The sequence below is a fragment of the Camponotus floridanus genome, unplaced genomic scaffold (genome assembly GCF_003227725.1).
Source record: "Camponotus floridanus strain SB8 unplaced genomic scaffold, Cflo_v7.5 scaffold32, whole genome shotgun sequence".
Taxonomy (NCBI): Eukaryota; Metazoa; Arthropoda; class Insecta; order Hymenoptera; family Formicidae; genus Camponotus; species Camponotus floridanus.
Window position 1 is genome coordinate 1,436,549 of NW_020229459.1, and position 20,004 is coordinate 1,456,552.

The 20,004-nt window shown below is 27.7% G+C and overlaps 2 protein-coding genes across 5 annotated transcripts; both read left to right on the plus strand.

Annotated features, from left to right (window-relative positions):
• Window positions 1-6,875: 6,875 nt before the first annotated feature.
• LOC105251102 (proto-oncogene tyrosine-protein kinase ROS) lies at window positions 6,876-17,206 on the plus strand. 4 transcript variants are annotated; one of them, XM_025410464.1, is made up of 12 exons: window positions 6,876-7,035; window positions 8,444-8,497; window positions 8,580-8,859; window positions 10,192-10,336; window positions 10,956-11,043; window positions 11,173-11,499; window positions 11,678-12,010; window positions 12,229-13,649; window positions 15,172-15,285; window positions 15,574-15,788; window positions 16,062-16,535; window positions 16,776-17,206. In XM_025410464.1, exons 3-12 carry the CDS (start codon window positions 8,707-8,709, stop codon window positions 17,121-17,123), a joined length of 3,618 nt encoding a protein of 1,205 aa, XP_025266249.1. In that variant the 5' UTR covers window positions 6,876-7,035; window positions 8,444-8,497; window positions 8,580-8,706; the 3' UTR covers window positions 17,124-17,206. The 4 variants fall into 4 exon arrangements, with proteins under 4 accessions (XP_025266249.1, XP_025266250.1, XP_025266251.1 ...); XM_025410465.1 differs by having other exon boundaries at window positions 8,496-8,859; XM_025410466.1 differs by lacking the exon at window positions 15,172-15,285 and having other exon boundaries at window positions 6,877-7,035; window positions 8,444-8,859.
• Window positions 17,207-18,323: 1,117 nt separating this feature from the next.
• On the plus strand, window positions 18,324-19,538 carry LOC105256991 (UPF0184 protein AAEL002161). Its single transcript, XM_011267322.3, has 2 exons — window positions 18,324-18,666; window positions 18,881-19,538. Exons 1-2 carry the CDS (start codon window positions 18,417-18,419, stop codon window positions 19,048-19,050), a joined length of 420 nt encoding a protein of 139 aa, XP_011265624.1. The 5' UTR covers window positions 18,324-18,416; the 3' UTR covers window positions 19,051-19,538.
• Window positions 19,539-20,004: the final 466 nt, after the last annotated feature.

A 20,004-nucleotide genomic window follows, 5' to 3' on the forward strand; every position in this document is an offset into this window, starting at 1 on the left:
GGGGGATGACCCTTTGTAGGGGAGTCGAAAAATGCATATTGTATGCTTCTAATCAAGTCTGACAAAATATCGCGCGTACGACGATCGGTTCAGTAAATTACATGTGTGTATACAGTGTATTTTGCACACACGAGTCTCTCTTTAGGAACATGAGAGAATCATCACGTCAAGGAATGCCAGATCGAATATCATGGATGACAAAAAATTCGATATAATATTCTATCAAAATTTTTATTTATTAATTTTATTTTATGTGTATATATATATATATATATATATATATATATATAATTATAGAAGATCAATTATAGATAATATCATTTATAAAGATTAATTCCATATTACATCTCGATATTTCAAGTATTACGAGTTTGAAAGATCAATCGGGTTTCGAGACTCTCTTCGATACGTCGTAAGTCAATAATTTGATAACTATAATGTCAATTATATATATATGTGTGTATGTATGTGTCAATTTATTGAGTATTTTTTATATAATTGACATTAGTTATCAAATTATTGACTTACGACATATCGAAGAGACCCGATTGATCTTTCGTACTCTTGAAATAACCTAACTTAACTTGAAATATCGAGATGTAATATGGAATTAATCTGTATAAATGATATTATCTATAATTGATCCTCTATAATTGATAAGAAAATGACGTGGAAATAGACAAAAATAATTTAGTATTTTTCGACTGTTCCTCAAAATGTGTATGTCATACTTATATATATATATATATATATATATATATATATATATATATATATATATTATGTATAGTACTGTGGTAAAGATACTATCAAAATAAAATTTTAATGAATGAATTGAAGCTAATGCAAATAAAATTCTAATCTAGAACGACTCGCGAATTTTTAACTATTTACTTTAATTAAATTTTATTTTTGTCCGATATATTCTCAAAATGTCAAAATAAAAAATATCTTTTCCCTTACTATACAATATATTATTATATATCAAATTTATTAAGTATAATTTTCTCAAACTTAGAATAAAAAATCTTTGTAATTTTATATTAAGTATAATAAAAAAGCCTTTTGATAAAGGGCAAATTCAAAAAATTAGAATAGAAAAATATATTTTTTTATCGTTTTTTATATAATTTCCGATTAAATATTGAAAGAGATGCTTATAATACATGACGAATTACTGATATGAATTTTTATAGAAAGATATGTATGACGTTTTCATAACATGAGTTCTCAGAATTAAAATTAAACACCGTCTCTGCACTAAGTTATTATTACGAAATTGAGAATAATAATATTTATTATTAAAGCTATAGGTAACGTTATTCATTTACGATAATATAATATACATTGTCACATTATAAGAAAAGATGAATAATAACTTAGATTAAGATGACGGATAAAAATAAAAGAATATCGAGGCCATTTAATTGGACAGCTTGTATTCGTGCTAATATATTGCACTATATGGCATAACATACACTTACATACGAAGGCGTAGAAATTTGCATTCCGTCCAATTCCCTTTAACGAGGCAATAACGGGCGTCTCGAAAAGCTCCCATTCTCTTAACGTAGATCCCCCTAATTAAGAACACCAGGCGAGTATTAAAGAGGGAAATCCAGGAGCCATGTTCGTGTTCGAAGCCTAAGCCTCTTCTTCGTTTCTAAAATTAGATTTTCCATGTTAACACTCGCGTAATGCATGAAAAACAAAACAGTATAAAAAATAAAATGCACACAAGCGACATAAATAAATCAAATATAATAAAACATGTTACATGTATGCTTTTATATTATATAAAATATTATAATAATATAAATAAACTTTATATGTAATAAATATATAACCCAACAAACACCAAATAACTGTCATATAACTAAAATTAAATTAATTAATTAATTATAACTAAATTAATATAATATAACTAAAATTAAAATTAAATTAAATTAATTATAATTTCCCACTCAATAATATAACTGTTACATGTTATATAACTGTTACATAACATGTAACAGTTATATTGTTGAGTGGGAAATTACAACTAACAATTATATAAATGTTAATTATATAAATGTTACTTGGTGTTTGCCAAGTTTGGGAAATGTCAATAACAAAAAAAATCTTGATTTGCTAAAATAAAGTTCATTTCAAAGTCCGTAAAATGTTTTTAGTATGTGTATGATAAAACGCAATAATAATATAGAAAAAATGTCAAATTAAGTATACATATATAAAAGTCAATTGCTTTGTAAAGAAGATTCCAAATCATCACTTCATATTACCTCTCATAGCTTCTTATTACGTTTCAGATTTCAACGAAGTTGTTGAACAATAAATGTGTCACGCGATCAAATTGAAATCATGACCGTTAATAATTTAGGAAATTATGCCTTTCTCCTCTTACCGTTGCGTTCAAAAAAAAAAAGATCTTAATCACTGCTGTTGCCATCTGGCGTGGATATAATTTAATATATATCAATAATTTGAAGAGTTACATTATCGACAAGATATAATTCCAAGACCGAGTGTTGATAATGAAGAAAATAGTTTATGTACGCACCAATTGAAGATACACAAATATAAATTGAAATCAAAATATAAATTCAATATAAAATTTATATATTTTGACTATATATTATACGATATATAATATTTTTGTAGAAAATGTTAAATGATCTAAAATAAATTTAATAGCTTAATTAGCTTGGCAAATTAATTGGAAAATGATTATGACATTATTTGACAAATATATGCTACATAAATAAATAAATCTGTGCTTCAAAAATATATATTAATTCCAGAAATATGAGAAATCAACACACAAAACATATAACTTATCTTTCTTTTATACCTAGGTAGAACATGAAACATATAACTTATCTTTCTTTTATACCTAGGTAGAACATGAAACTCATAATGACATCATTATGATGTCACCTAAAAGTCACCTGAAAGTTTTTAGAAAAATCGTAATGATCTCATTTGATATACTTTCGGCAATGTTTTGGTGACTTATTAATATCATTTTTATATATATTACGCAGTTACTTGTTTATTTAATTATTCATGTATATTTTAAGTATATTTAAGCAACATAATTAACCTTTTTAAAATTATATAATGCGATTATTGAACTTAAAAATTTATGATTCTTTTTGTCATCTTTAACTCATTTTTTAATCATTTTTGTTTAGGTAAGTTTTAAGTAATAAATAAAATCATGATGATGTCATAATGATGTTATTATGAATTTCATCTTCTACCTGATGGGTAACAAAAAATATGGAGTGATTCCGCGATCAACCGACTGATTTCGCGCGTGATTCGAAATCTACAAAGGCGCTACCTAACATATCAAACGAACTAAAATCCCTTCTCAAGGAAGAAAAAATGAAATTGCAATTATCTATGATGTAAGAAAACATCATAAATTTATAAAAATATAATATTAAAAAGTTATAATATTAAAAATATAATATTAAAAAATATTAGATAATATTAAAAAATTATAAAATTTTATAATATTAAAAAATATAATATTATAGTATAATATTTTAAATTAATTAATTTTTAAAGTATTAATTTAATATAATATTTTAATTATTAATTTATTATATAATATAATATTTAATTATTAATTTATTAATTAATATAATATTTTAAATTATTAATTTAGTATATTTTAATAATTAATTTTTAAATTATTTTGAAAATTTTCTTATATCATGGAGATACTTAAATCGACGAAACAATCTTTTCCAATTTATAATCACTCACTGGATACATTAATAGCAATAAATAATTAAAACAATAAAATAATTAATATTACGAATTATCATATTCGTTTTGAGTACTAATAATATCAATTGTAGTAATATTTCTTTTATCATTTATTTAATTACTTTTATAACGCTATTATCATTTACATGTAAATTAATACCAAGGAAGCAGGATTTTATCGATTGTTGGTCTAAAATTCGCGTCACAAGGTTCACGTTATACACATGTGACTTTTGTCTAATATCAGAGACACAGATTAATAGACAGATAGCCAATGACCTGGATAAAAACCAGACCGTCATTTATGTGCCACAGACTTTGCCCCTTATCGACACACTTTGCCCCTGGTTCGAGTCCGTGCTAAATTTCGTTGACTTTACCAAAAGACTTTGCCCCTGGTGCGAGTCTAGGCTAAATTCCTTTGATTTTATCAACAGACTTTGCCCCTGGTGCGAATCCAGGCTAATCGATTATGAGATGAATGAGAGGTGAGAGATTTGGCCCGTTCGCACTCATTCACCAAAGATGGACAAAAAATTGTTATAAAATTAATATTACTTGATTGCTCGAATAATTAGTAATCAATTTAAAAAATTATTTATACTTTGATTACTATCAGTAATTAAAGTAAATAATTATTTGATTATTTGGATAATCAGTAATTAAAGTGAAAATTTCAGAATCAAACTTAAAAATTTTTTAATTATTCAGTAATTATATAAGATGAGATTATATCGAAATTTAATTTTTCGATATAACTTTTAAATGTGTATGAGGCATAAAAAATTTGTTTGGATATTTCTCTCTCCAAGACTTTTAAAGTTGGAATTCTCAATTCTTTAATTAAATTTTGACATAACGCGCCTTACATCCGTATGACTCACATAGCCCATTTATTTCTTAGTGCAATTTTTAGTTATTTAAGTTTTTTATTTTTCATAAAGTTTACCTTTTCATTATCATCAAATATTTTTGGTACATATTTTCAAAAATTTTGTATTTTTATTTACCGCAGTTTCTTATGCAAATGTCAAATCTTTTATCAATCTTTTGTGGACAACGAAACAATTTACAATTTTATGATATGATATTATTACAATTTCTATATGCACATCTATCGAATATTTTGTGATTTTCTTCACGCATTGTCATCTATTTTAATGCAAGAAAAACGCTTGCAACAATCAAAAACAAACTACCTATCACAAACGGAAAATATCGAGAAAGTACGCAATTTTTGCGAATTTCGATTTTTTAAAAAAATCTACAATTTGATTAAATTATAGATTATTCAAATCACTGCATAAGTATATAATTCCCAATAATAATTTTCAATAACTACGATAAAAAATTGTTTACTGAAAACTGTAAGCAAAAGTGCAATGGAATAAAGTCTGTGAAAAAATAAGCGAAAAAATAAACAAATAGACAATAGAAAATTAATAATTTTTAAACAGAAAATTCTTTTCTTCTAAATTTTAAACAGAAATTATCGACGATTACAAATTATAAAGTATAAAAATAATCCATTTTCAAACTTTACTCGCGGAAAAGATCTTTGAAACAGGAAGAGATAAGATCTTTAAAGAAGCGGAAAGAATAAGCGTCGGAAGAATTAAAGCGCTGCGTTTTAATAGATTAATGCACAATGAAATTGACACGCAATTGTTTTGCCTTATCTCGGCGAGCTCGCAAGAGCTTCTGGCGTTCTTAAGCCAGTAGAAATAGTAAAAAAAGTAACAATAATTTCAAATGTCCATAAACCTTTTTATTGCGTAGTTTTGTTAGCAACATAATATATCTCATTTTGCTAACTTCCTCGAGGTCCGCAAAATTAAAAAAAAAACGAATTTGCAAAATTTGTTGCCACCTTACGTACAAAATTGCAACTAATTAGCAAACTTGGGGAAATGTTTAATCGATGGTTTTTTGCTGTTTATTAAATTTGCTAACCATCCCAGTGTCCGCAACATTGAAAATTGTTAAAAATTAGTATTTTTGTTAATAAATATTCCGCAAAAATATGTAATGTTTTGCAAAAGTGTTAGAATTTTTTTAAAAATATGCGAAAAGATTTGTAAAAATTTGCGAACTCGTAAGTTGCACGCAACACGTATATATATATAAACGTTATTTAAATTGTTTATTCGACTGTATTTCCGCCAAAAAATTGCAAGCGTTATGAATATAGATAACAAATACTTAAAGCATTTTATGTCTCGTATTTTCAAATTTGCTAACTTCTTCGAGCCCGGCAACATTATTAAAATTTAACAATTCCGAAATATCTCTCGCAATAAATTTCTTTTTCACTTAAGAAAAAGCAAAAAATTTTAAAAATTATCCGATTTATGTCCCCAGATAACAAAATCGGATAGAGCACGTTTTGCAATTTATATGCTGCATACTATGAATGCAGAATGCTGTCAATATTCTAGCAAAATATGCCGTTTCAGTTAATGTTGTCAGAAACACGCTATATGAGATATAACTATGATATAACATATTACATATATGTCATTTTCTAAGAAAATTCTAATTAACTTGCCGATAATATTGTTATTTAGCACCTGTAATAATCCATTTTGTTGCATTTATATAACATTAATAAAAGTAAGCGCAAATCTTGTGAAGTTTCTGCTGTCAATTTGTCATCAGGTTGCATGCGCAGATTCTGCTCGATTTCTGCTGACAATCTAACATCAAATTGCACGCGCAGATCCTGCTCGATTTCTGCTGTCATATCATGACGGCACACTGTGCTTCATTTCTGCTGCATTTCTGCCCTCACATCATATTGGCACATCGTGTTGGGAAAACAGAAACTTAATGAGGACACAGTTGAGCGATATCTGCTGCAAATTCATGATTGAATCTGCTGTTATACTGCTAGCATACTGCTAGCATTTTGCTATCTGGGATTATTTCTATTTTGTAAATTTAATTTAATTTTTTAATTGCTTTTTTAATTGTTTTCTGTGTACATTAGTTATTACTCAACATGAGTGAAAAGAGGAGGATGGAGAGGTGGATGGAGAGGAGGATGGAGAGGAAACTGGAGAGAGGACAGTACAGGAAACTGAAGAGGAGGATGGAGAGGTGGAAGAATGGCCTTGTAAGCGAGAAATTACTCAATTTACGTTGCGTCCCATTTCATAATTATTTGCTTTGTGCTAGTGTTGTGATGTGCAATGTATTAAGGAAACTTATAAAAATGGACGGATACTAAGTTGTATAAGGAATAAACTTTAGAAAGTAACATTTTCCTCTCTTTTCGACATGTCAAACCGCATGTTTTTTCGCATTTTCAAGGCTTCATTCTCAGATAGCAAAATAGAATAGAGCAGGTTTTGCAATTTATGTGCTGCATACTACGTCAGCAGAATGCTGTCAATATTCTAGCAAAATATGCCGTTTCAGTTAATGTTGTCAGAAACACAGCAAAAGTTGAGCATAACGTACGTTACGATGTAATGATAGAAATGCAGCAGAAATAAAGCAGAGTTTTACCAGCATAAATAGAACAATTCAATGCTGGAATAATGTGTCGGCAGAATGCATACTGAGAGTACGCATAATCTGTTGTCACAGTGTAATAGCAAAATCTCATCAGAAATATCAAATTTGTGCAAGCACGCTATGACAGAAAAAACACAGCAGCAATGCAGCATGCTCTGCCGTCATACGATGACATTTAATTTTTAAAATACAGGATCTGTGCGACGCAATTTGACAACAGATTGTCGGCAGAAATCGAGCAGGATCTGCGCATAATCTCTGATAGCAGATTGATGACAGAAACGGAACAAGGTTTGCATGATTCGATAGTTCCTTCACTTACCGCTACGTGAGCTGTTTTTTCTCGTAATTGAATTTCTGTCAGAAATATATATAAAGTCGCGAATATGAATAAAAGACTAAAAATATAGTAATTATCATTTTAATTTCTATCACTTTAATTTCTGATATCTGATACAAGCAAATGAGAGTCAGAATATTAAACTGATTGGAATCAATATGATAAATTGAAAATTATTCATATACTGCCTATTTGAGGCATAAAGCAAGAATTTAATTCTAAATAAATTACATCTCAAGTTTTACAAGTTACATTTACTTTTATCATTTACTTTATTATTAATTTAATTAAATTGAATTAGTCCTTCGCTATATGAGATATAACTATGATATAACATATTACATATATGTCATTTTCCAAGAAAATTCTAATTAACTTGCCGATAATATTGTTATTTAGCACGTGTAATAATCCATTTTGTTGCATTTATATAACATTAATAAAAGTAAGCGGAAATCTTGTGAAGTTTCTGCTGTCAATTTGTCATCAGATTGCATGCGCAGATTCTGCTCGGTTTCTGCTGACAATCTAACATCAAATTGACGCGCAGATTTCTGCTGTCATATCATGACGGCACACTGTGCTTCATTTCTGCTGCATTCTGCCATCATATTGGCACATCGTGTTGGGAAAAAAGAAACTTAATGAGGACACAGCTGAGCGATATCTGCTGCAAATTCATGATTGAATCTGCTGTTGTATTGCTGGCATATTGCTAGTATTTTGCTATCTGGGTTTCGGACTCAATTTACAGCTATTTATAAATTGTGAAAGGAAAGAATTAGTATCCGTCCATTTTTACAGATGTGCTGAAGAGATTGGTAGTCTTATTTCATTCAAATATGTTTTTATTTAGATGTCAGTATAAATCTGCAATATAAATCTGGGTATCCTTTCTCGCTTATGACGTCACTGATATATACTTTTACAAACTAATTAGATTTCAAGATGGCCGCGGTGACTACTCCGAAGCCTTAATATCAATTATTAGCACATTAGAATTAGTATAGTCAGAAAAACAACTAAGATTTCAACGGAAACTGATTAAGTGCAAACATTTACAAAAAATGCAAATTATATTTGGAACAATTTTATGTATTTTATTGAAAAGTTTAGTACTGACCAGAGCAACTATGACGTTTATGCCGAAAACTTATACCACTTCAAACATTCTTCAGAAAGAAAATATTTCCATGTTTCCGGCTTTAAATTTTACGCAGGTAAGAGATATTTTTCGTTTGATTAAGAAACAATTGAATGTTATTGCAACTAGTAATTCATAAATGAATGATAATAAATTATATATACTCTATCTATCTATCCCAGATAGCAAAATGCTAGCAGTATGCCAGCAGTATAACAGCAGATTCAATCATGAATTTGCAGCAGATATCGCTCAGCTGTGTCCTCCTTAAGTTTCTTTTTTCCCAACACGATGTGTCAATATGATGTGATGGCAGAAATGCAGCAGAAATGAAGCACAGTGTGTCGTCATGATATAACAGCAGAAATCGAGCAGGATCTACGCGTGCAATTTGATGTTAGATTGTCAGCAGAAACCGAGCAGAATCTGCGCATTAACAGCAGAAACTTCAACAAGATTTGCGCTTACTTTTATTAATGTTATATAAATGCAACAAAATGAATTATTACAGATGCTAAATAACAATATTATCAGCAAGTTAATTAGAATTTTTTTAGAAAATGACATATATGTAATATGTTATATCGTAGTTATATCTCATATAGTGAAAAACTAATTCAATTTTTCTTTTATTCATATTCGCGATTTTATATATATTTCTGACAAAAATTCAATTACGAGAAAGAACAGCTCACGTAGCGGTAAGTGAAGGAACTATCGAATCATGCAAACCCTGTTCCGTTTCTGCCATCAATCTGCTATCAAAGATTGTGCGCAGATCCTGCTCGATTTCTGCCGACAATCTGTTGTCAAATTGCGTCGCACAGATCCTGTATTTTAAAAATTAAATGTCATCGTATGACGGCAGAGCATGCTCCATTGTTGCTGTGTTTCTGCTGTCATAGCGTGCTTGCACAAGTTTGATATTTCTGATGAGATTTTGCTATTACACTGTGACAACAGATTATGCGTACTCTCAGTATGCATTCTGCCGACACATTATTCCAGCATTGAATTGTTCTATTTATGCTGGTAAAACTCTGCTTTATTTCTGCTGCATTTCTATCATTACATCGTAACGCACGTTATGCTCAACTTTTGCTGTGTTTCTGACAACATTAACTGAAACGGCATATTTTGCTAGAATATTGACAGCATTCTGCTGACATAGTATGCAGCACATAAATTGCAAAACGTGCTCTATCCGATTTTGCTATCTGGGTATATATATATAAATTAGGAATGATATATATCAAATCAGTATTATTAACCCAACAAATAACGAATGACAATTTTTCGTTTAATTTTATTATTTATACATATAACTTATCATTAAAAACAACAGAAATAATCACGTTTCTGCTCCAATAATACTCACTCAATTTTTTTTGTGTTATACTTTATGAAGAATATTTCAATGTCTGAGAAAAGTGATCATTATATACTAAATTTCAAATCTGATTGGAGTCATTCTGATAATATGACTATGAGAAGTGAGCGAGAAGTCGGTGGAGTTCCATTTGCAAATATTTCTATCACCCCAGAACCTATCAGTAAGTTGCAAAAAAATGCGTAAAATAAAATGCATTAATAATAAAATCTACGACAAAAAAATTATAAGTATAATTTAAATTCAAATGAGAATAGAAATCAAATTTAAAGGTATCTTCTAGTAGTGAGAAAAATATAAATTTTATTCTGTTGAAAAAGAAATAGAAAATCATAATATTGTAAAAATAATATTGTGAAAATCATAATATAAACATAATATTGTAAAAATTTTCATGATTTAAGATAAGGTCAATATATATTTTATGAATTTGCTATTTTGTTTTAAAGCAATCGCAAATATTATACTTCTGATTTTTTAAGCTATAGGAATTTTTTGAAAAGTATGACTTATCATTTTATAAAATTATTTATTAAGTTATTTATTGGTTTTTGCTATTGGATTAACAATTACTTTCTAAGTTTTAAATGACGGAATATTTTTTTAATATTATTTTATTTTTTTAAAGATCAATACTAATTTTATAATATACATTTATTTTTTTTCTTTTCTTAATTTTCATATTGAATTATTCTTTCTGATTTATTGAGATAATTCACTTAATTATTATATATTAATTTTATATATAATTATGTTAATATGTACGATCTTAATATCTCTAGAAAGCAGTTTGAGCAAGCCAAAATCTTTCAGAGCATTTGTACAATTCGGCAATCAATTCACAAAAAAAAATATTTTTGTGACATTAAGGTAAAAAATCTAAATTCTCAGTTTGTATTCTTTCATTTTTCTTTCTTTTCCTTAAATTCAACGACATAAAAAGATTAATTATGTTATAATTTTACTAAATATAAAAAAACTGAAATGTTATTCTTTTAGATGGAACCAACCTAACTTTACCGATGAAATAATACAAGGGTATACGGTGCAGTGTTTTTTCATCGAGGATTTAAAAGAGATTGAAATCTGTGAGGATAAAAATATCACCACTACAGAATTGGAGCACACGGTTCACAATCTAACATTTAACACGACATATTATTTTCGAGTACGTGCGCATACTAAAATTGTTGCTGGACCTTACACGGATTTAATCAATGTATCGACTACACATGAAAATCCAATACCTAAATTATTAGTAATGAATCAAGATATCCAAATATGGGACGTGGATGTAAACAACTTTACTACACTTTTATCGCAAGAGTACGTATACGGATAAAAAAAATAGTTATAATTATCAAGTTATTTTTGATACTTATAAAGTTAGATATTATTGCGATGTACAAGTTTATTATTATCAACATTATAGTAATAACTATAAAAATAGAAATTTCAACTATAATTTTTTTACTATACAATTGTAGTTGACTTTCTTTTTCAGTCAGATTAAATATTGGAACAGTTTCGCTTACTCGATACAAGAACAAAGAATTTATTGGCATGACGGAAAAGAACTAATGACATTGGAGATTAATGAAAATAAAATCATAAAAATAGCTAACTATTTAAATCTATTTGGTCTCTGGATTGATTGGGTAACAAGAAATCTGTATTTTGTAAATAATAAATATGACGGCCAATATGTTTTAAAGTTTGACTTAACAATGTGGGAAAATGGCATAAGTAAATTTGATGTGATTTTGCAACTAAAAAATGATTTTGAAATAAAAACCACCAGAGATATTGTTTATGCAAATATGTTTCCGTATGTGAGGTATGTTTACTACCATTCACCTAAAAAAATAACTTTCTATTAAAGATTTATGCAAATTTGTAATTTTTCTATAATTTTACGTGGTTTTATAATTAAGATTATAAGTAAAAAAAAATAAGTTATTATATAATTATAAGAATTTCGAATTTTTACTACATATAAGTTTTTATATTTGTTAAAATGTTTTATAATGAGTAAAATAATTATATATTTTTTAGAATTGGATATGGCCTATTGTATAATTCGAAAAATATGCAATTCGATATGATAAAATTTTATCTCGATGGAAAAAATGAGCAAATTGTTCCGATAAATTTGTCTATTATGTATACTTGCGCACTTCAATTGACCGTAACAAACATCCTTCACTTAACGATGATTGATGACGTGAATAATGAGAACCCATTAATTTACTGGTTAACTTCCAATCACTTAATTGTGACAGACATTAACGTTTCTATGTGCAATACGATTTTACACAATAAAAACATAAGTGATGACACGTTCTCATTCGCAACGATTGACAAAACATACATTTATATTTCAACAAATAATACGGATCGATATTTCTATCGTTTGGAAAAGAAATATGCAAGTCTCAATAGCGTAAATGCAGACAAATATGTTGAAAAGATAATAATAGGCCAACAAAAAATTAACAGAGTTACAATTTTTCCTTTTGATCAATCTTTTCAACCATATCCTCCAATAAGATGTCTGACACCTGACGAAAAATATGTGTATATTGAGCATATGAGTGCAACGAGAAACAGCATCCTTCTAAGTATTCAGAGGGCGTTTGTAAAGAATGGATGCGAAAAATATAATTTAGCAACTACTATATATACTATCTCTGTAAGCTGTTTAGATAACAATCTCAACGAGTCTGAAAAATTCAATGTGTCAACGAGCGAGGATTATTACGAGATTCAGGACTTAACACCATTTACGGAGTACAAGTTGAAGCTAACTTTAAGCAGTTTTTACTATGATCAATTATCAATAAATCCATCGCATGAGACACAAATGAAAACTAAATCGGGCAAGCTTAATGCACCAGAAAACATAAGTGTTTTAGCTTTGACGCCTACTCTAGCAGTAGTTTATTGGATGCCACCCAAGAAAGTGAACTGCATAGCCGTGACCTACGAAGTGCATTGGAAGTTAGTGAACGACACGCAACAAAAGAGCAAACAATTTACCAATGTGTCGAAACGTATGGCAGACGGCAAATTTTTCACAAAGATTAACTTGTCACTACCAGTACAAGATTACTTGATATACGTACGTGTATATCCAACTAATTTCAGTGATTTCTACAACGAAAGTTTGAGCAAGATAGTTTACTCAGAACCAAACATTATTATTTTGAGCGAGGTCAACACAAATAGCATGAACATTTCATGGATCTCAAACATTAATCTGACGATCTTTCTTACACTACAGTATAAAGATATTGCAGCAGAAGAGTGGCAAGCAATGAATTCTATTAAAATTAATTATAACCAAGAAGTACTATACCATATTAAAAATTTGCAATCGGGAACTTCATACATGTTTCGTTTGATATTGAGATATCTCGAATATGAGGAAACTTTTATATGGCCGGCTGATGAAAGATTTATTTTTTCAACACTTGGTAAGCAAATGAAGGTATCTATACAGCACAATAAGGTTGCAGATATATTAAAGAATAATTTCATTGAAACATTACAATATTGCAAATCGATTGCGAAACTTTACTGAGTTATTGTTATAAGATGACAACGTTAGGATGTTCACTTTTTGTAATATTGCAATGAAATATACATTATAACAACGTTGCAGTATAATATATTCGAAAGAATGCAATATTATTGCAACCATTTAATAATATTATGTATAAAACACACTAGTCAAAAAAAATAGGGAACACTTTTTGAACACTAAAAATTGAAAAATTGGGCTACGCAATTGAAAAGTGCAAAAAAATTAAAAAGTGTTATAGTTTTAAAATGTTTCTAAAATATAAATATCATATTGCTTATATCTAACTAATATTTTGTTAATTTATATTTCTACAATGTTTCTGTAATGCATATAATTTATTACGTTTATAAACGTTTATTATTACGGTTACGTAATAATATAAACGTAATAATAAACCTAAGATAATCATATTTATGATAATATATGGCAAAATTATATTTAAACATAATCATATAACATAAAACATTATTATATAATTACTAATTTTTTTTTAATCAGAAGTGGGTTTAAAGATAAAAATCCAACAATAATAATTAGAAACACTATAAAACATCATATTTTTTATACAAAATTACTTTAAACTCTTACTTATGAACCACTTTTTTATTTTAAATGTTCTATATACTCTTATAATGGGTACTTTATACACATATAAATATTAATTGTAGAATTAATTAAACATTAATAGTTACATTTTTATTAAAAAATTTTTTTAATTTGTTATTATTATATATATTTACATTTAAAAAATACATAAAAATACATAAAAAAATATAATAATAAATATAATAGTATCTATTCTTAATATAATAAAAAGATATATTATATTATCCTTGAAGATTAATATCGTATTCGTACATGAAGTGAAAATATATCATAAAATATATTGCAACATTGAAAATGTTACCTATATTTTAATAAAAAAATAGCAATGCTTATCTTTAGTTTAGAATCATACTTACTCGACTGATATTATTTCTGTGTTATTAATTTGTTTGACTTTTGCAAAAAAGTAAAATTCATCTCATATATACAAATATAAAAAAATATATTATTACATTATTTTTTTAGATAAATTAAAGAGTGTTATAATTTTCCAATGTTTTGAAAATATAAATATCATATTGCTAATATCTAATTCATACTTTGTTAATTTATATTTCTACAATGTATGCGTAATGTTGCATTGCAATTTGTAATATTGCAATATTGTTGCAAAGTAGTTGTAATATTCTGTGCTGCATAGATAGATTATAATATTATGTAGATATGAATAAGCCATAATATTTATAGATATGAATAAGCCTAAAATTTAAAGCAATTAAGTTTTAGTAATAAAGTTACAAGTAAAAATAAATTTGTAAAAATATACACATAGGAAGATATTAAAATTATATTTTTGCTTAATACAGATATTTCGGACATTCCTGGAATAGCGAAAAAATATTACTTATTATTGATGTTAGGTTTTATCGTTATTATAGGTTTTATAGTTATTATAATCTGCCTCTGCTACTTTTATTATTGTAAGTATATTTGATATAGATATCAACTTGAATTGTAGATTATACATATATGTATATCTGATATAATATTGAAAAATTTACTGAAAATAGTTTACTTATATACTGAAAATAATTTACTTATATACTGAAAATAGTTTACTTATATACTGAAAATAATTTACTTATATAAAAGTAAACGAAAAAATTTACTAAAAAGCGAAAAATTTTATAATACATATTATTACATTTATAATTATTACATTTATAATACATATTATTGCATTTATAAGTCGAAATTTTATAATATAGTGAATCGTCAACGCAGAAGTAATAATGAACAATTTTTGTCTTCAACAATGACCGGTACAGAAATGGAGATTCTACCAGTACTTTACCGAAACGTTGAATGCAATACGATTTACAATTCTACGTTACATTATAATCCGGATGAATGTGCGATAACTAAAATCGCACGTAAACAGATTATATTTGGAAAAATTATTGGTAGCGGCGCATTCGGAGAGGTAAAAATTAATGTTTTCAAGCAATGTTTCAATTAATTTCTAGATCAACAAAACAGATATGTATTTTCTAATACAGATATATATTACATAAATTTTTACAATAAATTATAAGTAATACAGAATATAGATGAGACAACAAACATGCACTTTATTATATATTTTTCGTTGAATTATTCAATATAAAGTAAAATATAACATTACTTAATTTACTGAATTTACACTATACATTTTCTAATAAAGTACGTATGTAAATTTGTGTGAAATATTTCGCAGGTGTTTCAAGGAAAGATGAAGAACTTAGAAGGATCGGACACAGAGATATCCGTTGCAATAAAAACGCTCCGGAAAGATGCTTCTTCCCATGAGAAAAAGAGATTGTTAAAGGAAGCCGAGCTTATAAATCGTTTTAGACACAAACATATATTAAGATTGTTTGGCGTTTGTTTGGATGGAATTTCTCCGTTTCTAGTGTTCGAATTAATGGAAACTAGTGATTTGTCAAAATATTTGAGAGATTGTCGAAATTTGGAAGCGTCAGATTCGCACGCTTTGCGTTTGCAAGATTTGGTCGCCATGTGCGAAGATGTTGCGCGAGGTTGTTGCTACTTGGAAGAATTGCGTTTCGTACATAAAGATCTAGCGTGTCGCAATTGTTTAGTATCTTCGAGAAAACGCGAGAATCGTGTCATTAAAATTGGAGATTTTGGACTAGCTAGAGATATCTACAAGGATGATTATTATCGCGTGGTAAATATTATTTAAAAAAATTATTTAAAAATTATTTAAAAAAATTAAAAATTGAATTCTTTTGAAAATACTTTCCATTTTTTCATCATAATAATATCGTGCATTATTTCTACAAGTAATATAGAATATAAATAGTTTTCATTTATATATAGCAAAAGATAACGTTTTTCATTTTGCACATATTATGAAAACGAACAACTTGAACCAGAAAATTAAATTTTTATTAAAATCATGTTTTAGAAAGGAGAAGATTTGCTTCCTGTTCGCTGGATGGCACCCGAATCTTTGATGATTAAAATATTTACTTCTCAAAGTGATGTTTGGTCATTTGGTGTTTTAATGTGGGAAATTACATCGTTGGGTGAGCAACCTTATATTGGCAAGGCTAATGAAGAAGTGATAAATTATGTACGTGCTGGAGGCAGGTTGCCGATGACTCTTAACTGTCCGTCACCATTGTATCAGTTGATGCTACGTTGCTGGAGTGCAGCAGATGCTAGACCAAACTTCAAATTTTGTTTGAAAAATATTATAGCATTAAGAACGAACATAGAAGATGCCTTACTGAGTCCAGTCGACACTATTTAGCTGATTTAATTAAATTAATGTTTATCTTCTTTTCCAAACGATCAGATAAAGCTTAATGTAGGAAAAATATTTCTAGAATATTTCTAAATTGATTCTGTTATTTTCAGGTTTAATCTTAATATTAGATTTATCAATGAATATAAAAGAAATTTTTTAATCTCACCTTCCATAAAATCTTGATTATTTAAAAATATCACATCCATTTTCATGATTGTACAACAACGAAATATAATGATATATCTAATTTGTGTTTTTAAATAATCTAAGTGAAACCTAATGATTGCAATTATATATATATATATACAATATATATATATATATATATATATATATATATATATATTATATATATATTACACATATATATATACACACACACATATATATATATATATATTCTGCTGTAGATATTAAGAATGTAAAAGTTATAACTTAGAAAATTAATAATAAGCAGAATAATTCTTGTAGAAAGCAGAATTACGCATTTTTTTAATAAAAAAAGAATACTTTTGTATCTTTACCAATCCAACTCTTTTTACGCGTTAAAATGATTTGTGTAAGAATGAAAAAAATCGCCGTCAAATTCTATGTATTAAAAAACCATTATTTAAAAAAAAAATCGTATTAAAAAATACACGAATGCAAAAGATATCTCTTTTTATGTGGCAGATACGTTTCACAATAATAAGAAATCGCGTTTTTAGAAAAAAACCGTGTAGAAAGAAAAATATGTACATAAAAAAGTTAAATATATTAGAAAAGTATGCATAGAATATGTATATTATTTGATTCACAGTATTTAACTCGCTTGTACGTTACTGCAGACAAAGTCGATCCAAGCAGCTGTCATCTATGAATCATTCAATTGATTACAGTTGTAGTCGGTAATTGATCTCTAATGGTAAAAGGTTGTTACAACCATTATGATTCATCCTGTATATATTACTTTATAATATATGCTAAAATGAAAAAAGATCACGCGCTGTTAATAATATGTAATAAAAATTAAGAAATGTATGATATGTTTCGTACTTTTGAGATCCACAATTATGGATCTAGCACGGACATGAACCAATCGGTCGTTTTACCGTGGCAGCGAAAAGTGGATCCGGCCACGTAGTACCGCCGGCCGTAAAATGGATCCAGTTAGCGCCACTTTATGGCGGGGAAAAAGCGTTCCCTGAAAAAGGGCAGCATGACCCCTCTCAGGCTTCTCTCTGATACCACGATATACACACATGCCTCTAATCGGATAAAGTCAGCTGATTCTAGCTGATCGGGCTGATCCTCCAGATGCAAGTGTCAGAAAGAGAGATGGTCAGGGGCGAATATCCAGTTCCGGAGGAAGGGAAGAAAGAGGATGACATGGAGGAAATAATAGCAGAAGCAAGTAATCCCGATAACGATCCCGATAACTTGTTGGAGGAAATAATAGCGGAAGCAAGTAATCCCGATAACGTCAACGAGGAAATGGACTGCGCCGAGGACGAGGAGCATCCTGATGACATCAGGTGCCTGGAGGAAGATGTATACTCCGATATCGGTAAACGAGCAAATTCTTTTTCTGTGGAAAAAAATGCGAATGTAAAATTTATAAATATACAAGAAATTAAAAAGAGAGATGAGAACAATTATAATGTATGTTTAGAAAAATACAACAATAATTTTGGAACTCTGACATTTTTAGAAAAATGCAAAAATAATTTTGGATAATAATGTTGGATTAAAAAATTAATTATTTGTAATTGTTAATATAGGTATTAAAGCATTAGAAGACGAGTTGGACCATTTGGAAACTGCTCTGGATCATTTAGAGAAGAAAAATGATGATATACATGCAGAATTGATTGAATTATTACAATCTAATCGCGAGGCTAGAAAACAGTTTCAGGAATCGCTGCAAAATGAGAATCAACAGTCACAGTGATAGTGATTATATATTTAAAATATAAAATCAAATTGAGAGTCAACAAGCACAGTGATAATTATTTTATATTTAAAATATAAAATTATATACTTTGTTAATTTAATATCTAGAATTATCATTCTATCATGTTATTTTTAATATTGCAAATGAAATATTCTTCTATTTCTAATAACATTGCAAATGATATATTTATAAAAATTATGAGATGTTACCATTTATTGTGAACAAAAACAAATTGCGTTTATCGCTATTTGAGAATACAAACTTTGATAGCATTTTTGGTAATAGAAGAAATAAGATAGAATATACAATTTATCATGTAATTATACACATGTATATATTTGAAAATATTAATGGATTTTATTTTGCACATAGAACAATGTCAATTGGATTAAAATTGTAATTTTGGCGAAATATTATACTACATTTAAGACATTATTTTCTTCATTAAACACTAATAAATCTCTCATTTAGAGAATTCTGTATGATATCTTTTAATTGTTATTTATAAATTATGCATTGATTAAACGTGAATATATTAACAAATGATATGTATATAGATCTTAAGTGTAAAATTGAAAAATATAAAAATATACTTTTAAAAGTAGGATTCTATATATATTTATATATTCCTCAAAATATATTCTTAAAAATAAAAATCTACTGTAAAAAAATATTTCTGTTAATAAAAGAATGATTAAAGAATCTGACATGTGACTCCTTTCATAAACTTTAGAATTATGCCACACCATTGATATGTACATCATGTTAAAAGAAAGGACTGTTCAAGCAATAAATATATATGAACAATTATGTAAGTTTTATTTATGTGTAAACAAACAGATTTATAATATAATTGTCGGTGGTAGTAAAAGTATTTTTTATTCTGCTAATTTTTTTGCAATTACTTTTTTTAATTACACTTATATAACAAAGGATTCTTATTGATAGATG

Coding starts and splice junctions, on each gene's coding strand:
- LOC105256991 (XM_011267322.3), top strand. CDS start 18,417: ATGCAAGTGTCAGAAAGAGAGATGGTCAGGGGCGAATATCCAGTTCCG. Junction 18,667..18,880: donor AGATGTATACTCCGATATCG/GTAAACGAGCAA, acceptor TTGTTAATATAG/GTATTAAAGCATTAGAAGAC.
- LOC105251102 (XM_025410464.1), top strand. CDS start 8,707: ATGCAAATTATATTTGGAACAATTTTATGTATTTTATTGAAAAGTTTA. Junction 10,337..10,955: donor TATCACCCCAGAACCTATCA/GTAAGTTGCAAA, acceptor TAATATCTCTAG/AAAGCAGTTTGAGCAAGCCA. Junction 11,500..11,677: donor ACTACACTTTTATCGCAAGA/GTACGTATACGG, acceptor TTTCTTTTTCAG/TCAGATTAAATATTGGAACA.